The following is a 23,347-nucleotide window of genomic DNA, read 5'->3' as shown; positions in this document are numbered from 1 at the left end:
TTTGAGGAAATAAAGTGTTAAACTAATGCTTTAATGAAAATAAAAGATTCAGTGAAATCTCTCTAATTTTTAGAAACTTGGTAATCAAAATTTTCACATCATGTGATACCTGTCTTGATGTTATTTAGCATATCTACAAATGACACTTAATTCTAAATCACATTTGACATCTGCCCAGTAATATGCATTTGCTTTGAGCATGGCAGCGCAGTTCTCATTTTCCAAACCATCTGGGTTGTTACCAATCCAGTAAGGTGCTCCCATTCTAACTTCTTGATTATTCTTGACATACCTGTAAAGAAACAGTTTTATAAGCTACATGAAACATTTGAAAAGTTTTAGGTCACTTCAAGAAGTAACAGCAGTCAATGTATTAAAATCAATGTTTGAATAAAGTCGTCACTATGTACAACTAATGTTTCATAACACTTAAGCACCAATTTATTTTTGAGATTTCATTACTGGATAGCGTAGGGAAATCTGTACATGTAGGAATATGAATGAACTTAAGACTATAGATGCAGTAATAAAACTATGAAGTAAGATTATATATGCCCTTGTGTCAGACGAAGTAAGATTATATATGCCCTTGTGTCAGAAACATAATTCTGCCTTGGAAGCCTATTGTTAAGAAATTCACTGCTCACCAGTAGGTTTCCAGGGGTTGATGATAAGACTTGTTGGCAACAGCTATAGCTGAATTGTGCAAGTACATTTACAAGAACTACCATTTTAGCACCAGTGTTTTGATACATTTTGTCACAGCATTATCACAAAATTAAAATCATTTGACTGAATAATTTTTGAGATTTTAAATATTTTTGGCTTGCAAGTAGTGCAGGATGCCAAGGCTAGGTAAAAATATCATCGTAATCTTCACCTTGTGATACTTAGTTTTGTATTTTATTTATAATTCATGAAGAATTTACAGGACAGAGAACCCCCTTTATATAATAAGCTATTGCATAAAGATTGGATCATTGCATTTATTCTGTAGTACATAGTACTAATTCTTTCTGTCTTTTGTATTAGGCAGTACAGTATTTCCCAATCTCAACACTCAGAACTGACAGGCTAGCTTTAAAAATATTCTGTAAATTGACAATCAGTTAGCCTTATGCCCTATGGGTGATAATCGTGACAGACATTTGCTAATGCTATCTATGTCAACATAAGCGTCTAATCAGTAACAGGTGACATTTCTCATGAGAAAATTGCAGTATATGGACACACTTCATAGGACTGTATCAATAAATTGCATAATAATTTACACTTGTTGAAGTAACATTTTGGCAAGAAATGTTGGATGTGCTTGACCAATCAGATAGTTACTGTATTTAAATACAGTATGTTCAATACATGAAGTCGGTCACAGATACAGTAGTAATTTCTCAGAGACGTAAATTATCTCATAGCATGGAAAGCCCTAACTCAATGGTCTTGTGGGAGTACAACCACTTGTTATAAAAATCTAATTCTTTCATAACAGATTATGTAATTGTGAATTGAGGCATCCACTGCTAGCACTGACTTTTACCACAAATGCCAGGTTTCCATTTTATCAAACAAAATAGGCAGATTTTTTTATATTAGAGCCAAGCAATTCCCCATATCATAAGCTTTCATACACAAAAAAATTACTCCGTTATCTCAAAAACTCTGCAAAATATGACTTTTTGAATACTGGTAAACTTTAATCTTTTTAAAAAGTGGCAAAAGTTGTAACAGTGGATGCCTCAATTCATCATCTACACCTCACATAATATGCAACCTCTTGCTTTCCTTTTCCTGTACGTACTTCCTTTCATATTCTCTTACTTCCATCTTACTTTACACCCTCTCCTAACAATTGGTTCATGGTGGAACGGTGAGGTTTTTCTCTTGATACACCTTTAAAACTTTTCTACCTTTTTGCCTTAAAGCGCTGAATGCCAATTTCATGTCAACAGATGACGTATTCGTGAATTCAGCATACACTAAACAAACTAATATAGAATGCTACAGAACAGATACATGTCAAGTCATCAGGTACATTTCACTAAAACTAAAATAGGAAGCCACCGAATAGACAAGACAAGTCAAGTCATCAGGTACATTTCACTAAAACTAAAATAGAAAGCCACAGAACAGACAAGACAAGTCAAGTCATCAGGTACATTTCACTAAAACTAAAATAGAAAGCCACAGAACAGACAAGACAAGTCAAGTCATCAGGTACATTACACGCAATCACTTCGTACAAATGGAATTAAGTCATTTTTCAGTACCAACCTCCAGGTTCCTTCATGGCCCTCGTCAGTGATGCCCAGCCAGTAATCGTGCTCATTCAGTTCTGGGTGGAATGCAAAGATAATTTTAATGTAATAATAAAGGGAACTGACCTTATGGTTGTAAATCATTCAAGGTCATTCCAAGACATTTTAACAGTAATTGGGTGTAAGGAGGCATTCTAAAGTTACCACAAAATTACAAGCATTGGATACGAGACAGACCTTTGCTCTTTTGATTAATCTCTACAAGATGAAAACAACAATACATAAAGTATTCATAACAGATCAGTTTTAAGCCATCATCTACATAATAAAATTGAATCTTCAGTTAGTAAACCATTTCCAGTGAAAGAATGTTCACAGAACAATGGTACTATATCTCAGGGAAAATTTGTACATATATAACTGCAGAAACCAAATTCACAATAATAGATGTTCTCCAATTTATGGATATGCTTAAAACAATATCTTGAAGAAATGAGTACTACTCACTGTTCTCATGAAGATGGTCCATAAGAGCCCTGTAAAAGTCACAGTCATAGACACCGTCCAACCAGAGAAGCTCACCATTGTGGTATTTGCACATGTCTCTGATGGTTTTCATAGGTCCTTTGACCCAAGGATCAATGTAGAGGCAACGTCCCCCCACTTCTAAATATGGGTGGATACATTCTACTTGATCCTGCCCTGTTACAGACAAAAAAAGTTTTGGTGATCTGAAATGAGCTGCCCTTAACATAAAATTGAATCATATTTAGGCACAATGTTACAAGACTAAGATGACAGTTGTGAAAGGTATAAAAAGACAATGAAGACGCTCTGATCACATGGACATATAAGACAGAAACCTTCAGTGGGCCAAGTGAAGTTAACCCCCATAGGGGGTTGGTGCTCTTAGTGCAACATAGACATTACTTGAGGTTCTTTGCAGCGTCCCTTTGGCCCTTATATGCAGCGCCTTTCATTCCTTTTATTGTACCCCTGTTCATGTTCTTTCTTCCATCTTACTTTCCACCTTCTCCAAACAATTGTTTCAACAAGTGTTTTCAGTGCCAAATGACCTCTATGTCCCAGCATGAAGGTAATGACACATAAACAATACATTTTTTCCCATACTGTCACACAGTTACAACCACCATTTTGAAAGATGGTATGTGTCAAATGATATAACTAGCATTACATGGATATAAGTTGTGAATACATGTTTCATAACCAATCCTAAACCCCTTGAGAACTTTTGGTGCAGATTACATAACTTAAAACGTTGTATAATTGATTATTCATAGCCATTAGTAAAACTCAAAGACCATATGAGACAAATCGTCTTAACTAGTGATGCTGAAGTAATACAGTTCTATTTCATGACAGAAAAACCTTATAACTTTCATATTATAACTATATTGTCATCAAATATTATTTTAACTGATCACTGATATCTAGCACTTCCTGTCAAAATTTAATAAAGTAGCACATCAGATGGATGACTAAGAAGAAATAACGAGAAGTAAAATTCCTGTTTGTGATCACAGCTCACCTTTGACTGAAGAAAGGGCAACAAGCATTATTGCCAAAGCACACCTGATGGCCATCTTGATCAAAATAGGATGAGGAGCAAAAACCTGGCCCTTAATATTTCATCTATGGGTCCATGCATGAACCCCTATCTTATCTTTTCTTGTTTTTTTGTGTTTTATGTAAGCAAGAGAAATGACACATGTTCTCATTCTCAGAAAGGTAACTGCTTATAATTACATATCCTTATAAGTGATGTGTGAACAATTCTCTATTAATAGTGTGCTACATCATTCCACATTATTTTAGAAGAAAATACATAAAACCAAATATTTATTTGTATATTTGTGTTTTTTTTTATTAAAACAATGTAATGTATTATGTACCGGTAGTCTTTTAATGCTCAAGATTAAATATAATAACATACATAGGTTGGGGTGTTGATGTATGCTGGGATCATCCCCAAATATTTTTGCATTAACCTAGATTATTTTTAAACCATATAATTTTTATATGCATAAATGAGACTGTTAAAAAAAACCAGATTTTTAGGCTATAGACATCTTTTAATTGCCAAGAAAAGCAGTATCATCAAGATCTGTTCACCTGTTCAGACAATGATGTATGCTCTGCTCAGTATCTGCAGAATTAAGAAAAACTGAGTTGGATATGAAATTAAAGCTATGACAGAACTGAGAATTTTTCATTGTGTAGATACATCCCATCTAACTGCTCTTAGTGAAAATTGATTCTAATTACCTCAGAAATTATTCTTACTAATACTTTATAACATTCAGATGTAGCATATGGTGCTGCTCTCACTGAATCGGGACGATGAGATAAGGAATAAGGTGTGCTCATTACTTTCTCTAGATGGAACATTTCTTTGCACTTGCACAAAATTGCAATGCAGTAGTATGTACTATTGTTTTTAATGCTTTAGGCCAGTGGTTCTCAATCTGGGGGATGCGCCTCCCTAGTGGGGCGTCAGCAATTTCCAGGGGAGGCGCAAGCCCTGGGTAAAAATTAAAAGAAAATTCATCTACTTATATTTATTATTCTCTTAACAAAAGTGAGGAACTAATATTCAGAAGTTTATGAAAAAATGCACAAGTGGCACCTTATAATATTACTTTCCTAGAGTCTACTACTCTAGTTAAGCTTGTTGGGCTTCCCATGTTTTGTGATTATTGACCTTCCTCCCTATCCCTCGAAACCCCTTCTTTTTTTCTTTTTTTTTTCAAGTCTGGGAGGGAATTTTACTCACATACGCAAGGGGGCCGTGGAAGGAAGGACCGACTCTTAGAGGGGGCGTGGTCGTATAAAGGTTGAGAACCACTGCTTTAGGCAGTGGTTGTCATATGCTCATGTTTGGACATTTTCTTAAAAATAACTTTGGTTTTGATATCACTTGCACTTTAGGAACCAGGAAGGTAGGGGGGGTCCAATTATTTTGAATTATTTATTGTTTGATGTAGTCCTGGTAGTGTTACTATTAATTAATAGTAATAATCCTACTACTACTACTACTATTATTACTCTTACTGACTCTTACTTCTACTACAGCTAAAAAAAGTCTGGAATTATTATGCTACAAATATGAATGTACCAAATAAAAACCCAATTGCTTTTTAACCATTTCAAACTTTCCCACATACATAAAGGTACAAAAACAAGTCATCATTGGAAGAAATGTATTTCTAGAAAGTTCTATGTACAATAATCGTTTCAACTCAAAAGAAAGCATGCACTGTGCATTCATGCCTTCTTTCCCGGCAGTGAACTAAGATCAAAACTTTCCAGTTGGCTAATGAGATCTTGATGCTTAAATTTATCTGGGGCCGCATGGAAAGTTTTCACTAACTCCAGCTTAGTCTGATCAAAACCACCATAATACATCTGAACCTGATTGACTAAACACTGGGCTTCAAAGGAATTCTGGGGAAAATGGAAAGAAAGATAGACAAATTAGAAGAAACCCTTCATACTACTATCAGCTACTTTCTCCAGTGCAGTCTTCCATTAATGACATTGCAAAAATAAGTAATATTACAGCCAGTGAACCACTAAATGCAATTATTATTTCAATGTACAGTACTACTTGTTATTTCAATAACAAATTACAAGATGGAAGATCGATAAGAAATACAAATCACTATCTTGTAAATGTTCTTTGCTGGTCTTGTCATGTCTGTCCATATTCTCAATTGGAATGACCTTTTTAACAATGTTTAACTTATTTAGTTTTGGTGATTTGACAACAGAATAGTAAGATCTCTCCATATTATGGTCACAGACAAAACAAAACTTAACAAAATTGTGCAGTTTTGAATATCATAAATGCAAAATCAAACTGTTAGATGGTACTCTAGATGGAAATGAATGTGTAGGGTGATCAGAATTAACAAAAAGTTGACCTTGAAGAGGGCATAATATCTTGTTATCTAGGCAACATATCCTGTTTTGTATGAAACTGCAAACTCCTATAAAGTGGAAGTAAGAGAGATAATAGCAACAGCATAAGGCGTTATGATATTCCTCGATAAACTGTAAATAAATTAGACATATTTGTAACGCAATGCACTTACCCAACCAACACAAATACACACTAAAAAGCAACAGAGAAGATTTTAGACAGCTCTGACTCGTGAAAGAACTACTTGTACTAAGAGATGTGGTGACCAGATGCTGGAAAACAGACCAAGATCACAAAGACTGAGATGGTTTGGACATGTGGTAAGAAAGGAGATGAAAAATCAGTAAAAACAGACGACAATCATGGATGTTGATCAGTGGGTAGGCCAAGGAAATCTTTGGGAAAAGCACACAGAAGATGGGAATTTAGACAGGTAGCCTGATGGGAATTCCGACGTGCAAAAGAATGGGGAGAGGAGAAAACTCACAACTGGTCTAACCGTGTAGAGGGAAAACCTAAGTTGAATATGGTAATGATAATAAATACTATTATCCCACCACCACAAGAATAGACTGTACTGTAATACTGTAGAAAGTCACATGAGGAAGTGAAATGTTCAGTACTCACGACAATATCTTTGTTGTACTCTCCATGCATCAGAACAATACCCCGTTCTTCTTTCAAATCAGGGTAGTGAACCAAAGTAAGGCATTCTGGGGCATTCTCTTGATAAGCCTTGAGGGTATATAAACATTATCAAATAACTAGTGCAAATGGTATATTATACAATTTAGAATCTTATAGTTATATAATCAACCAAACATTGTTTTAGTCAATGAAAGAATTACAAAAATCTGGCAACAAAAAACTAAAGATCTGACTGAATCTTGACAAAATCTTATCCTTTACAAAACTAAATAAAAAATCTATTACCAATATTTGATTCCTCTAGATCTACAGTGAAGAACTTGTATATTTATGAACCACCTTAGCCTTAATGAGATACTGCCAAATCTTGCCAGATTTATTCATAACAGTTTACTTCACATTAATTATTTTAAAATTATTTTCTAAATACGTAATATCTTTTCGTATTTACTTATTATACTTACAATTAGGTATTTCAAGTTCCATAAATTGTTTGATGCTTCAATTCCTCTTAAAAGAAAGTAAATGACACTCAGGCAGTATTACTGTGAATGCATGGGTAGATCCAAGGTCTCAAATAGCCTTACTTCCCATTATGTTGTCTAATCCATGAGCTACAGAAAATTACAGTACTACAGTAGTTGGGAAGCAGGCACTCGCACAAGAAGTAATGGACTTGCAGGAAAGAGCAATTTTATTTTTGAAATTACATTTGTTTCATTATAAACACATTGCATATACTAATCATTCTGCATCTCTATTTCATGTGGGAAGGATTGAAACTGTTAAAAAGCCCAGAACGGACTAACTGAAACCTGTAGAATCAACATGAAAACTCCTTGACACTACTCTAATATTATGCATCATAACTCATGTCTCTCAAAGACATCCATAGACTTGAATTGGCAAGAGAGAATCTCTGATATGAATCTCTGAGTTACCAAGTCCACCTTCTCCATCAAAACTGTCAAGTACTGTCTCGGACATTGTTATTAGAAACAGTTATTTTGTTTTTTAAAAATATATACTTAAGGATAAAAATTAAATTCATTCTTTTTAAATAATACAACAATAAAAATATGATTTCTCCTTGTAAATAATTTTAAAAATAGTGAAAACTAATAAAGTATATGACCAAATCATCAGAGCCACCACTTACCAATAGCTCACAACTCTCATGAGAAACTTCGGTCATAAATTGGTCTTTGAGTTTAGTGAAATAAAAAAAAATTATTTGCATTCAAGCACTGATACCATCTAGCTATACCAAGTACAAAGTATAACTTACCTGATAGTTTATTAGGGGAGTGAAGTGTGCTTCGTGGCCAGCAAACTGGACAACAATGAACTCATACCCTGTGTTTCTTGGCAAGGCAAACAAGAACTGAAATGAAAATGTGGATTAGGGATATAAATTTAACTTGATTTTTTTTTTTATGATTCTCTTACCATCAGCAGTGTTATTTCCTCATATTCAAAAGACAGATGGTTACTGGAACAAAATATTACTATAAACTAGGCCATTTTTCACGTACTTTTGAACGCCCTTCTAAATTACATGAAATTGTAATGCTACCATGGGAACACTTATTACAAAATATATCTTCTAAAAAAATCATGACTAAGAATTAGGTACTCTCAAACTGTATAGGTCAATTATAATTTAAGGTAAAATTGAACAAAGAAATCTAGAGGAAGTGTCTCACACAAGCTGGTAACCAATGATCCAATGCAGTAAGATTAATATTTTAAATACATTACTTACCATAGGGTATTTCAAAACATTTTCATACAATTTGTCGTAAGTTGCCGAAGGTATGACTCCACTAACAGCATCCTTATTTCTAAAATGTTCTGTCCAAATCTGGAAGGAAAAATTATGACAGTTTCAGTAACAACAAGATGCTATTGGAGAAAATGAAGTTAAATGATAAAAATGAGAGGAATTGAAGCTGAATAATGTGTGAATCTTAAAACCTCTCTCTCTCTCTCTCTCTCTCTATTACTATTATATAGTCAAAACACAAAATGAATCATTATCAAACATATTAAGTACTCAGTTCTTGTAAAACACTTACATACTGAATCTCTTCATTTGACTTGTCTTTCAATAAGTCAGTTTTCATGATGCTCTCCAGTTTCTGGGAAAAATAAAAGGGAATTAACTATTACTGTACTACAGTATGTAGTTGGGAACTGAATTCACTTAAAAGAAATTGAAAAATAACTAAAACTGCTTTACAAAAACAAATGTAACAGTACTAAAACAAACCTATTTTGATAGCATGATAAGACCTGGCAACAATGCTCCCCATTTTAGTGGGAAATATTCAAGAAAAATGCTATTTGTTCAATAGTTACATCCATAAAAGATAAGCTCTCCATGTTTTAACTTATTTGTAACACTACACCAAGAATGCATCTAAAAAGATTAAGTGATTACAAAGCAAAAAGATGCATAAAACTAAGTGATATTAAGGAAATAACAGAAAGGTGCCACAAAAAGTATAACTAACAGAAAAGGACTTGATTATAGGTACAGTTTATAATGAACAGACTCTACCATACATTAATTCTTTACTTTAAAGCATATGATAGCATATTCAAAACCTAAAATTTAATTATTTCAAGTATTGAACAGCGAATACTTACAAGATATAAAACAAGAATCAGTAATTGGGTGACAACTTGCACTCATTAAAAGAGCCAAAAGTTCTAAAAAAAGTCAATACTACGCAAAAAAATACAATTTTCACCTTTTGAGGAGCAAATGTATATGCTGCCTTAGCCAAAGGCTCCTTGCCTTTTTTGGCTACCTCAGAGAACCCATGGCCTCCAGGTTGACTTTCTTTGACTTCTTTCCCCTTCTCAAATTTATTAAGGAACTCTTCTGGATTTGCTCTGGAAACATTAAAGAAAACATATAATAAAATACAACAAAGTATACTCCTTTATAAATCAAGTGGACCACCAGGTTTTTGACAAACTTCAAAACTTTGGCTCTCAAGTTGTCTTGCTGAGAACCAGGAAGTCAAAACTTGTTCTTCAAGGCATAATATTTCCAGTTTTATATCTCCACTAACATGGATGGCACAAGAAATATGCTTTTAAATTAGGCAAGAACTTGAGTGGGGTAGCATTAACAAAGCTAAGCGGCTGTGCCAGAAAAGATCACACAGAACTGATGAAATATGATCTATTTAGAGAATGGTTTGTACTTCAAATAAATTACTGTTCATATCCTGAGGCTTGCAGACATCATCATCATTGTCACTGCCTCCAGTGCAGTGTGATGCAAGGGACCTCTTTGAAAATCTGCTACTTGTGGCATCAAATAATAAATTGAACAGATTTCAGTTTATGAGCTGAGTAAACCCTAATTTTTGTCAGAAATTAAAGTTCGATACAACTGATAGTAAATTTTGCTAGGTTTTGAAGCTCTGGAATACATTGCTTCTAAAGATATATAAATACGTAATACTTTTTCCTATTACATGTATTGTTCTACTATGGGGGGTAGCAACAGCCAGATGTATGGGACTGTTAAACATCAAGTGTCATAACAGTAAATATATCCATTCTCAAGTTACAATGCTGAAATATCACTATGGAAAATGTTAAAAGATGTTTTTTTTTTTTTTTTTGAGTCCATGGGTATAACAATAATAATATACCCATAATAAAGTAACAACCTGGCAGTAAACAAATGGTCATATGTATTCAGCAATTTATACCATAATGATATCCACTATTTACATTCCAAAAACTAAACATATTAAAAGAACGTAGTCATTTCACTTCCCAATTTCATGCAACAAAATAAAAATGTTTTTATTATACTTACTTCTGATATTTGGCAATTTTTGCTCCATATTTTTCAAAGAATGGATTCTTTTCCAATTCTTCTATGGCCTTAACCATTGCATAACTAGAAGTACTCACTGGTCGTTCACTCATTGTAACCAATACTTTCCTAACTGTACATCCAATACGGCGTCCAGTAATATTCATGCCCAAAAATTAAGAAATCTAGAAATAAAAGAAATGACAAGTTAAAATAAAACTAACTTCCTTATTAGAGTACATACTCATTTAATCCTAATACTCTACAGTTATGAAACTCACATGCAAATTCTGTTTTTGCTTAATCATGGCTAATACACTCCTAAATGCTGTGCAGCAAATGTGCAAAGTCATCTGTGATTATAATATCCAATAATTGGAGCTATATCAGTATGTAAATAACTGCACATCTGTATATAATTACAGTTCTAAACACAAAAATAGTAGGCATCATCATACCATATGTATACAGTTGCTTTGCAAGTTTTTATGTACACTTTTTTGCTCCATAAGAATGACTGATGAATTAAAGTGAGGATATCATGTGGTACTATAATCTTTTAAACATTACTTAAGCCTTCACTTTCTCTTTGCATATCTGAGTCCACCCACATAATGACGTGAGTCAATCAGGAAGCCAGGAAAGAGCAAACATGAACTTCATACTTTACACTGATTTTGTAACCAAGCCTTTCTCAAGAAACCATCCTAAAGTCACAAACTCTTTTTTAGAATACAAGATATTAAGACTTACATCTAAAGAGGTTTAGTGATTTATAAGTGTTTGATGTATCTGCAGTTGTTAAAATAACACTTACACTTAAAATGGTTGTTATACACAGGAGCACATACCTATGCAGCAAGTGTTTTCATTAAATAATTAGGCAGTGGAACACTCAACCAAGAGAGATCCTATCACTTCTGCAGAAAAAGGTAATGAATGAGTTTAACCAAAGTTATGAGAGGTTCATAGGAGGCTAAGGCTCTCAACCAAGCAGGCAATAGAAGTGACAAGATCCAAGGGGCCGAAGCCCACTTCTCTTTCCATGGGAGTTCAGGTTACCTAAATTACAATACAACGCCAACAGACTAGGCTAAGTGGCACTTGGCTCTTTCCCTTTTGGAGGGTTATGTGGGCTTTAGGAGGGGTAAAACTTCATCAGTCAGACAGGACTCTGCATCCTATATTACGTTAGATTAGGATACTAGGGTAAAATACCGAATGGCTGGCCTCTACCGTAGAGCGACCAACTTCCCAAAAAACAACTTCAATGCGTTCTGTAACCCAGGATAGACATTAGTCAAGACCCAGTGTCTGTCGAAGCAACACCTCGAGACCTCTACTTTCCTCTCGAAGTAATTTTTTTCCCCAAAATAAAAAATTAACGCCATAATTTCCGATTTTCGGGAAGGTGGTTGCGCTATGGTAGAGTTGGTCGTCAGGTAGTCATTCAGTATTTTACCCCCGTTTGAATTAAACTTATACTCACCTGAAGATAAAAAAATAAAAAAATAAAGTCTGAGTTGATTATAATTAGTACAGTAGCCTAGGTATAACTAGGTAGTAAGTAGGTTAGCTACCTAGGGTAAAAAACCGCATGGTACAGGGGTGGACCATGTACGATCAATGTGTACAACCCCAAGAAAAGTATGTTAGGTATAACGCGTCCTGACACCGGAGTAGAGGTCTTTAGCTCCATTTCTCGCCAACAACAAGTCACGACTGATGCCCATCTCCGATGTCAGGACGCGTTATAATGTACTTTTTTTGGGGTTGTTCACGCTGATCGTACATGGTCCACCCCTGTACCATGCGGTTTTTTAACCCTAGATACTAGGTAGCCCTAGGTATCTCGGTAACAGTCAATAGGAATGCTGTAGTCTGGATCAATAGTATAGCCTGCCCTAATGTCCTACTACTACTAAGCACATTAAAGAAATAACCTTGTTTTAAATTATGAATAAAATACGAAATCTGTACACTAGGTAGGTAGCTAGCCTAGGTAGGATCTACAGTTAAAAATTACATAAGAACCTGTAAGTTTGCATCCTACAGTAGCGTCTGGTGTTACAGGCAGCTACGTTGCTGTAGTTACTTGGACTTAGACTAAAGTCATGCCATATTTACTATATTTAACAACTTCTCGTCACATAATGAATAATATATATAAACATATATCCTACCTGGATCACGAACAAGACATTAACAGTAGTGATAGTAGTAGTAGCAGAGAAACGGACGGTGCAGGCGTTGTCTCTGTAACGGCACTTCGGAGGCTAATCTTTTAAAGCCTTCTCTTCGCTTGTTCTTGATTCCTGATTCCTGGTTCCTGGTTCCTGGTTCGTAAGGGCTTACTCCACGACTTTACTGTACAGCTTCTCTCTTTCATACCGTTATTACATCATTTAAACTGACACAGAACCCCCCCTCCAACCTTTTTAACAATTTTAAACGTCTTTAACTTCACTTAGTTTAATGGTACTATGGCCATTATAGGTATAATCTTTTCATCTATCATCTCTTTAATTAATTTTTTCTTCTCCGAGTTAATTGTGTTATGAAAAGGCACAATTTCTTGATACTCTATTCCATAGACTAATTCTAGTGTCATATTTCCAACTTTCTTAACATCATGTTCTCTCATTTCTCATTTCTCGATTTGCTACTTGCCAGAGCGGCAGCCCGGACCGTTGAGATACAACGAACGAGATACCGACTGTAACCCTTACTGGTATTTAGGAGTAGACTTGTTAACTGTGAAACTGACCGTCTGCCGAAAATATATGGGTGGCTTACTTAACAAGCACCACTAATTGCTCGTTAGATTTTGGGTCTAGATCCAATATATGAGATACCAAATGAAACTAATATATAATATATCTGCAGACTCTACTGATTATAGAATGACCAGTGACAGACATTTTGGAGGGTGGGTTCCCCCTGACAGACGCACTGAAAAGGGGGATTAATTGGATCTAGATCCAACTTAAGAGATACCGAGTAAAATTTACACTACAATAGCACTGCACATCCTAGAATACTGTGGTGGTAATGACAGACGTTTTAGTGGGTGGCTACCCCCTGACAGACGCCCCACAACGAGTGGGGAGGGGGGGGGGGAGGGGGAGGACAGGATTTGCATCTAACATGGAGATACCAAGTAAAATCTGTACTACAATAGTTCTGCACATCCTAGAGTACTGTGGTGGTAATACCAGACATTTTAGTGGGTAGTTACCCCCTGAGACACCCCACAACGAGTAGGGGGGAAGAGGGAAGGGGAGGGGAAGACAGGATCTCCATCCAACATCATAGTACCAAGTAAAATTTGTACTACAATAGCACTGCACTTCCTAGAGTACTGCGGTGGTAATGACAGATATTTTAGTGGGTAGTAACCCCCTGACAGACACCCCACAACGAGTGGGGGGGGGGGGGGAGGGGGAGCCAGGATCTGCATCCAACATTGGCGATACCAAGTATAATTTGTACTACAATAGCACTGCACATCCTAGAGTACTGTGGTGGTAATGACAGACATTTTGAGGGTGGTTACCCTCTGGCAGACACCCCACAACGAGTAGGGAGGGGGAGAGGGAGGGGGAGACAGGATCTGCATCCAACATTGGAGATATAAAGTAAAATTTATACCACAATAGCACTTCATATCCTAGAATGCTGTGATGGTAATGCCAGACATTTTAGTGGGTGGTTACCCTTTCACGGACATAACCTACGATTGGAAGGGAGAGGTGGGACACCTTGAAATATTTCAAAATCTATCATAGGCAATATTAATATTAGAAATATGGTAAGTATCTGAAAATCGTGAGCCTGATAAAATGTAAAAGATAAAAAATTCAAGAAATATTGTGATGTTTCAGGATAAGAATTACTGCCGGAGTTATTTTTTTAAAATTCCTATTGAAGTATGGAATATTTCACTTCATTAATTCCATCACATCTATATAAATACTATGTGTGAGACTTCCTAGGCTTGTTATACTTTCTATAGTTTCACACACACACACACATATTTATATATATATATATATATATATATATATATATATATATATATATAGTATATGTATATGTATATGTATAGTATATGTATATGTTATATGTATATATTATATATATATATATATATATATATATATATATATATACAATACAATATAATATGAGCACTATCCTTTGGGTTGGAGTTATTTACTTCACACAAAGTATTTCATCTGAATGGGAGGGGGTCACAATTGGCAACAGCTACAAGTATGTGTGCTGAGCCATTTTTGAATAATTAAACCAGTCATATGGTGCCACTCTCAGTTCCTCTAAAAAAAGAAATGTAAGATAAGTATTCTCGCTTTAATAGCGTCTTTGGTCATTTTCTTTTCTTGCCTATAGTTAGGACACTGCAGCCATGTCGAGGTTCGTAGCCCAACGTGTCTTACCATAATGAATTGTTCTTTTAGTTGCTGTTGGTTCGTGTGGATGAAATGAAATTTTTATCGGATGGGAATTCGATTGATATTAAGATCAAAGCCCCATCATAAAGAGCCGTTTTAACACCCGCACATTCACAAAGAGATGATGTATCACAACACAAATAATTACTGGAAACGGAAATGTGAATGAATTATTCAGGATAAGCTAACTATAAAGATTAAAACATTTTCCCCCATTTTATTCCCTCTCCCGAAGTTGACGATCATACAACTTGGAGCTCCTGACTCCCAAATTAAGTTGGCATATAATATCATGTCAGTTATCTAATAGTCCACTTATTTTCGGCTGCCTCACTCAAATTGATCTGTACACTATCACTAAGTATCAGGTACCATATATATTCAGGGAAGAAAATCTAAACTTAAATACAAATGATACACAGTTTGATGTTTAAAGCCAGCCGAGTGCGTTTGTCTCTTAACTTCCCGCCGGCACGCACCACAGGCAGCCTATGTAATGAATTTCAATACATTCTATCGATGCTGGCTTTGACGACCATTATTCGGCTAATTTTCTCCCTAGTAATATTTTTTTTCTTTATTTGTTCATTATATCCAGTAGACAGGCACTAATATCATATTATATCCTCACGTCTGTTCAATGCATTTACCATTGTTAATATGATTTATAATGCGTCTCCAACAGCCATAAAAATTTGACAACAGAATGTGCAAATATGTCAGCTGGTGTCAGGGCATAGGGGGCGGTCAATCAAATGGAGTAGCGATCTCCCTGCCGAGAGTGACTTCGGAAGGCCATATTGAAAGGTCTCGGTCCAGCTCTTAGTACTATATTTTATTACTATTTACTTTTTTTTAATCCTTAATTCCTTATTATTATTATTATTATTATTATTATTATTATTATATTATTATTATTATTATATCACAGTCCTCCGATTCCACAAGGTGGCATTTATAGTGTGGGGTTCCGGGTTGCATCCTGTCTCCTTAGGAGTCCATCACTCTTCTTACTATGTGCGCCGTTTCTAGGATCACACTTTTTTGCATGAGTCCTGGAGCTACTTCAGCCTCTAGTTTTTCCAGATTCCTTTTCAGGGATCTTGGGGATCGTGCCTAGTGCTCCTATGATTATGGGTACAATTTCCACTGGCATATCCCATATCCTTCTATTTCTATTTTCAGGTCTTTTGATACTTATCCATTTTTTCCCTTTCTTTCTCTTAAACTCTGGTGTCCCATGGTATTGCGACATTCAATGAGTGATACTTTTTCTTCTTGATTTTGTCAATCAACGTCACGTCTGGTCTGTTTGCAACGTATCACCCTATCTGTTCTGATACCATAGTCCCAGAGGATCTTTGCCTGATCGTTTTCTATTCACTCCCTCAGGTTGGTGCTCGTACCCACTTATTACTGCAAGGTAGCTGATGTTTCTTGCACAGGTCCAGTGGAGGGCTTTTGCTACTGAATCATGCCTCTTTTTGTACTAGGCTCTGTGCAAGTGCCGGACAATTCGCTTGCTATGTGGTTTATGGTTTCATTTTTCGTATTGCACTTCCTACATATGGGAGAGATGGTATTTCCATCTATCGTTCTTTGGATATATCTGGTTCTTAGGGCCTGATCTTGTGCCGCTGTTATCATTCCTTCAGTTTCTTTCTTGAGCTCTCCCCTCTGTAACCATTGCCATGTGTCATCGCTGGCCAGTTCTTTAGTCTGTCTCATGTATTGTCCGTGCATTGGTTTGTTGTGCCATTCCTCTGTTCTGCTTGTCATTCTCCTGTCTCTGTATATTTCTGGGTCTTCATCTACTTTTATCAGTCCTTCTTCCCATGCACTCTTGATTATTATTATGGGAGTGGCGCCGTGGCAGAGTGGGTTAGGTCGCCAATTGACGGGTTAAGCAACATTGGGGTTGGTCAGTCGTTGGATGGGTGACCGCTCTCCTCGGCGTTGATTCCTTGTGAAAGAATCTTTACCATAATTTCCTCAGTCTACTCAGCTGTAAATGAGTACCTATTCCTGATGGGGTAGGGTCCAGCTATGGGTTAAATAGCAAAACTCAGCAATGATGGAAAGAAATGAAGAACTAAACGACAACGACGTAAATAGAACCTCTGGCAACAGAGGAGCTTCGTCCGGCAGCCAGGTATTCAGCCCAATTGAAGGGGAAGACGGTCAGGTTCTTGGAGGCCGTCATTCAGCAACTGACCACCACAACGACAGTAACCATTATTATTATTATTATTATTATTATTATTATTATTATTATTATTATTATTATTATTATTATTATTCGACCCAATTTCACAGAGAAAAATTAACTTACGATAATACACCTAAGCACTCCAACCATTGTGGTCAGGCCTAAGCATCTGCTCTTGGATCTAAGCAGTGTCAATCATAAATGGATCCTGTGTAAATACAGGACTTTCTTTGCATATGGTAGCGAAGCACTAACTAAACAGTAATGTACAATCACTAACCACCAACACTCACAATGCACTTACTCAGTAAGCACTCACACTTGCATACATTCGCTATACACACACACACATACACACACACACACACACACTTAACATGCACTCACACACACTCTCAATAACACAAAACACTCTGAAATACCCCAACACCTCACTAAGGCCACTATCACTATAACACTTAATGCTCACTAAACAACTTGAAATACTAAATTTTACTAAATATTCATTATACCCCAAACACTCAGTAAACATTCACTAAACACTCACTTAATCCTAAACATTAATTAAACACGAAACATTCACTAAACCCCAAGCACTCATTAAATAATAGATTACCAAACCCTAAATACTTAAATACTAAACAGTGAATGAACATCCACTCATTAAAAACTTAATAAACACTTACGTACTAAACATTTGCTAAACACTAACATTCACAAGACATTCACTAAACGCTCACTTAAAATTCGCAAAACTTTCACTAAAACTAAAACACCTCACTGAATACTTACACACTAAATATTCACTAAACACTACCATTCACAAGACATTCACTAAACGTTCACTTAACATTCACAAAATATTTACTAAAACCCTTAAGACAAAACATTCACTGAATACTTACACAATAAACATTCAATAACATTCACAAAACATTCACTAAACCCTAAAGACTCATTAAACATTCACTGAATACGGACACATTAAACAGTCACTAAACCTTAACATTCATCAAACACTTACTCATAAACATTCACTAAACGCATACTCACCAAACCCTAACAATTCGCTAAACACTGACTCATTAAACATTAACGATAGAAAAAATTGACATTCGCACTAATTTTTCATACCTCTTGTTTTCTTTACAATGCAAGGTGATTATTATTATTTTTTTTTTGGTCTAATTTGCTCTTGTATTTATTCATAATCTTCTTGAGAGAATGGAAATGTTCGAAATAACTTAGTGTGTAGAGATATTGTTTAAAAAACAGAGATCCTCTGTGCCCTTCTTCAGCCAGGTGTATTATGTCTGACGAATTTTACACCATCCGAAAAAAAATCAACTATAGTAACAACAATATTCATTCATAAAACTGATAATACAAAAATGTATCCATGATTTCATTAGCATGAAAGTCAGTTGAAACCAAAAGAAGGTAGTCCTTGGCTTCGATAAAACAAACCAAGTAGGGCTGTAGCACCAATTATTTATGATTTGTACCCTGACTATACGTATATATTACATATGTATTACTATCTATTTAATGGGTGCGTAACTCTATTTAACAAATGTTATGTACATAGACATTTTACAGCAATAACTCCAATAATGATAAAAACTTATATGCTACTTTATAGTGTCAGTCTTCCAACCACTGCTACATTAATTTTCATATCGTAAACAAAGCTAAAGCGAGTAGGGGAGACCGGGGGTAGTTGGCACACTTTTTACAATTTTGGTTATTGCGAATATAAAACAAACTTTTTGCAAAATTCTTACCACCATTGAAAAATATTAACATTCGTCTTTATCATAGAGCAAAATAATTGTTGTTTGCTTTCAACATAAGATAACAATAAGCTTTAAAAAATAACTTTTCGTGCCACTTGCCCCACGGGGTAAGTTGGCACACATTATGGGGTAAGTTGGCACATTGATAATTAAAAGAAAATTACTACATTGCATTTAAATCAAACAGCAAAAATACCCTTTGAATTTCCAAAATACAAAATATAAGGCATTAGTATTACTTCAGATCATCATCTAGTTGTAATTGTGGCAGGTGAGAAATAAATCCTCGTCATAGTCTTCATGCTCCCACATGTTACATGCCCTGCACTGGACCCACACTTCTCCTGGCTTACCAAACACCGGTCTCTTCAGCTGAGCTTTCTTCTGGATCAACAAGAGCAGTTCTTAAACTCTGTATCACGCTGATACTGACTGAGAAGCCCATGTGTCTTTTCGGACATCTCTCAATCTGTTACATAACCACCCGTAAATCAAAATCTTGAAATAGTCTGTAATTCAAAAGTTGAAATTCCATCAATCCTAAACAATGAAAACATCAGAATAAGTGACAGCTAGAAGTAAAGCCGAGGAAACTTACCAGGAATGTCACAGATGGGCATACTTGATCCTGGATTACCAGTCATCCACGAATCACATGCCCTGTTAACACATTTCTTCAGATGTCTATAAACACTAAAATCCAGGGGCTGCAACTTGTGAGAACAATGTGGAGGAAATGATAGGCCACTAATCTCATTATCCTTCCAAAAATCCAGAAAAAAACGTAAATTATATAAATAAATAGGCTTACTATTGTATCAAATAACGTGTGCCAACTTGCCCCATTTATTTTGAACCAACTTGCCCATCCCTACCATTTGGTACAAAACGATACCAGTCCACACCAAGAAGCCTTGAATTAATAATTTTAATGCTATAGAATCTTTAAACCACAAGGAAAACTATGCTATCATTGAAAACTAATCTTTATGAATGTATAGATAATATAGCAAATAACAGAAAGATTAAAATATTTACTTACTACCATCAAAATAAAAAAAATTGTCTCATAAATTCGAGCTCCTACGTTCTATCTCTATAGAATTTTGCTGGTAATTGAGGAAACACGTGGCAATTACACAGTATATGTACTATTAGAGTCATCCTATTGGTAAACTTTAAAGTCATGTTGAGTATGCCAACTAGCCCCGGGCTCCCCTACTATAATTGAAGTCAGTTGCTTGCTTGACAAAATAATAATATGACTGAATTATTATGGGCCTACAGAGGACTGTTATTTATATGAAACAAATAAATTATTTTTGTGTTAGATCAGCCATCGTCAACCGGGGTTCCGTGGAACCTTAGGGTTCCATGAACGATCGCTAGGTATTCCGTAAGAATTCATGTTTTATTATATTTGTTATCTATAAGTATATATTTTTTCGTTAACATGGCGTGAGAAAATCGTAGTCCCATAATTTTATTTATCGTAACATAATCGTGCGAGATTTTTTCCTCTGTTTTACTAAAGGTAATTAATACAAATGCTTACATATATATATATATATATATATATATATATATATATATATATATATGTGTGTGTGTGTGTGTGTGTTGTGTGTGTGGTGTGTGTGTATGTGTTCCTTGGGGTATGAGAGGAAAATTGTGGTCTCAGGGGTTCCTCAAAGTGTCAAAGGTTGGGAAACACTGTGTTATATAAATACAAATATACAAATATCTATTAAATATATCACGATAACTGTATAATACTGGGTCAATAGTAGTCCCCCAGCCCATATACTAATCTAGACATTCATTATCAGGGCTTGCCCAGCCCTTCCCCCTGCCCTCCTATTAGGGCGTGTCTGTCAGGGGGAAACCACCCACTAAAATGTCTGTCATTACCATCGCAGCATTCTAGGATATGAAGTGCTATTGTAGTACAAATTTTACTTGGTATCTCCAATGTTTGATGCAGTTCCTGTCTCCCCCCCTCCCCTCCCACCCACTCATTGTGGGGTGTCTGTCAGGGGGTAACCACCCACTAATATGTCTGGTATTACCATCACAGCATTTCTAGGATGTGCAAGTGCTATTGTAGTACAAATTTTACTTGGTGTCTCCGATGTTGGATGGAGATCCTGTCTCCCCCTCCCCTTCCCCTTTCCCCCCCACTCGTTGTGGGGTGTCTCTCAGGGGGTAACTACCCACTAAAATGTCTGGTGTTACCACCACAGTACTCTAGGATGTGCTGAACTATTGTAGTACAGATTTTACTTGGTATCTTCATGTTAGATGCAAATCCTGTCTCCCCCTCCCCCTCCCCACTCGTTGTGGGGTGCCTGTCAGGGGGTAACCACCCACTGAAATGTCTGGCATTACCATCACAGCATTCTAGGATGTGCAGTGCTATTGTAGTGTAAATTTTACTCGGTATCTCCTAAGTTGGACCTAGATCCAATTAACACCCCCTTTTCAGTGCGTCTGTCAGGGGGAACCCACCCTCCAAAATGTCTGTCACTGGTCAGTCTATAATTAGTAGAGTCTGCAGATATATTATATATTAGTTTCATTTGGTATCTCATATATTGGATCTAGACCCAAAATCTAACGAGCAATTAGTGGTGCTTGTTAAGTAAGCCACCCATATATTTTCGGCAGACGGTCAGTTTCACAGTTTACAAGTCTACTCCGAAATACCGGTAGGGGTTACAGTCGGTATCTCGTTCGTTGTATCTCAATGGTCCGGGCTGCTGGTGTATGCTTCCTTTGAGCCATTTAGTGTTTACTATTCAGCTTGGTATTTGTATTATTTTACACTACTAATTGGGCCATTTTAACCTCTGTTCGTATGTGGACATCTTCTTTGGCAAATTATTATATTTGGGGATAATCTCTTATCATTTGTTTGTAACTTATTTTTTTATGGTAAACAAGAGATCCTGAAAGTACTGATAAACCAGAGAGATTTCTCTTGCCACATAGGCTTTTCTGCAGTTACCTGAGGAAAACTTCTTTTTAGATTTCTACAAATACTTGGGGAAAGTGTCTTTGTAGACTTTTCTACAGTTGCTTGAAGATAATTTCTTAGTTAATTTTTCTCTAGTTGCCTGAGGAAAGTTTCTTAGAAGACTTTTTGACAGTTTACTGGAAGAAATGTTTTTTTGTACACTTTTCTACAGTTACTTGAGGAAAGCCTTTACAATAAGTTCGACCAGAGACCTTCGATCATGATGCAGTGATGTTAAATTTCTTACAAGTTGTAGACAAGGACATCTGCAGAGTCACGTCGAACCATTTCAGTGATGATTTCCAAAAAGTGCTAAGCCAAAAAACTTGAATAAAAAGGAAGAAGAAATATATAAATCTAAATAAATAGCTATAAGCTCTGCCTGATGTCACGCTTCAGGATATGGCGGTCGTGTCAGGTTCCACCAATCGAAAGTTGCCGATGCAGATGGAGCATGAGAGGTTAAGTCGTCCTCAGCTTGTCACTTACGAGCACCTCCTCCTCCCTTCCTTCCTCCTTCCCCCCCCCCCTCTTCTTCTTCTTCTTCTTCTTCTTTTTCGTTGCTGTCCGTACATCTTTCCTGTAAGGTAATGTCGGACCAAGCTTATATCTATTGATAATCACCAAAAAGAAGATTATGTAAAGATTCAAAGACTTTTAAGAGTTATCCAACACCCGCCGTCCCTCCCCCTCCCCCCACCCCACCCCCCACACACACACACCTCCCGCTACTGAGTAGGGAAAGAGGGTATCAGTTCAAGGTGTTGCTTAGGCCTATTCGTGTTCATCTAAAGGTTTAAGAAGCCGAGTTGAATTTTATCGCATAATTCGGTTTCTTTAGTTAATTTTGTTCTGCTGTTAACATTTTACCCATACCGTTTTCCCTCGTTAATTATGAGAACAGGAATGAATTAACAATTTATTGACCAATTAAAAAGAATATTATTGATTTTGTTTAACCAGCTTAAGTATTTGTATATGTAGCGTAGCTATCTAGACTATAAGTATATATATATATATATATATATATATTATATATATATATATATATATATATATAGATTTAAGGTAATATGGAGGGCTGAGGTCAATGAGTGAATGTCTTTTTTTCTTCTTCTTCTTATTTTCTGTTTTATTCAAAATTAATGATAATACTGTATGATG

General features: G+C 35.9%; 2 protein-coding genes across 3 annotated transcripts; both read right to left on the bottom strand.

The window, feature by feature from the left end:
- Nucleotides 1-47: 47 nt before the first annotated feature.
- Nucleotides 48-3,925, bottom strand: LOC135206967 (perlucin-like protein). The gene is made up of 4 exons (XM_064238525.1): nucleotides 3,805-3,925; nucleotides 2,763-2,957; nucleotides 2,272-2,332; nucleotides 48-292 (listed from the first exon to the last, which is right to left on the bottom strand). The coding sequence occupies exons 1-4, from the start codon at nucleotides 3,857-3,859 to the stop codon at nucleotides 121-123; spliced, it is 483 nt and encodes a 160-aa protein (XP_064094595.1). The 5' UTR covers nucleotides 3,860-3,925; the 3' UTR covers nucleotides 48-120.
- A 1,537-nt stretch (nucleotides 3,926-5,462) lies between these two features.
- On the bottom strand, nucleotides 5,463-13,028 carry LOC135206966 (ATP synthase mitochondrial F1 complex assembly factor 1-like). Of its 2 annotated transcripts, none has more exons than XM_064238523.1 (8): nucleotides 12,874-13,028; nucleotides 10,691-10,875; nucleotides 9,603-9,747; nucleotides 8,925-8,987; nucleotides 8,612-8,710; nucleotides 8,135-8,230; nucleotides 6,826-6,933; nucleotides 5,463-5,720 (listed from the first exon to the last, which is right to left on the bottom strand). In XM_064238523.1, exons 2-8 carry the CDS (start codon nucleotides 10,855-10,857, stop codon nucleotides 5,541-5,543), a joined length of 858 nt encoding a protein of 285 aa, XP_064094593.1. In that variant the 5' UTR covers nucleotides 10,858-10,875; nucleotides 12,874-13,028; the 3' UTR covers nucleotides 5,463-5,540. The 2 variants fall into 2 exon arrangements, with proteins under 2 accessions (XP_064094593.1, XP_064094594.1); XM_064238524.1 differs by lacking the exon at nucleotides 12,874-13,028 and adding an exon at nucleotides 12,725-12,845.
- Nucleotides 13,029-23,347: the final 10,319 nt, after the last annotated feature.

This window comes from Macrobrachium nipponense, chromosome 31 (genome assembly GCF_015104395.2).
Source record: "Macrobrachium nipponense isolate FS-2020 chromosome 31, ASM1510439v2, whole genome shotgun sequence".
NCBI lineage: Eukaryota > Metazoa > Arthropoda > Malacostraca > Decapoda > Palaemonidae > Macrobrachium > Macrobrachium nipponense.
The sequence above is the reverse complement of the archived record's forward strand: the minus strand, read 5'-3'. Positions and strand labels throughout refer to the sequence as shown.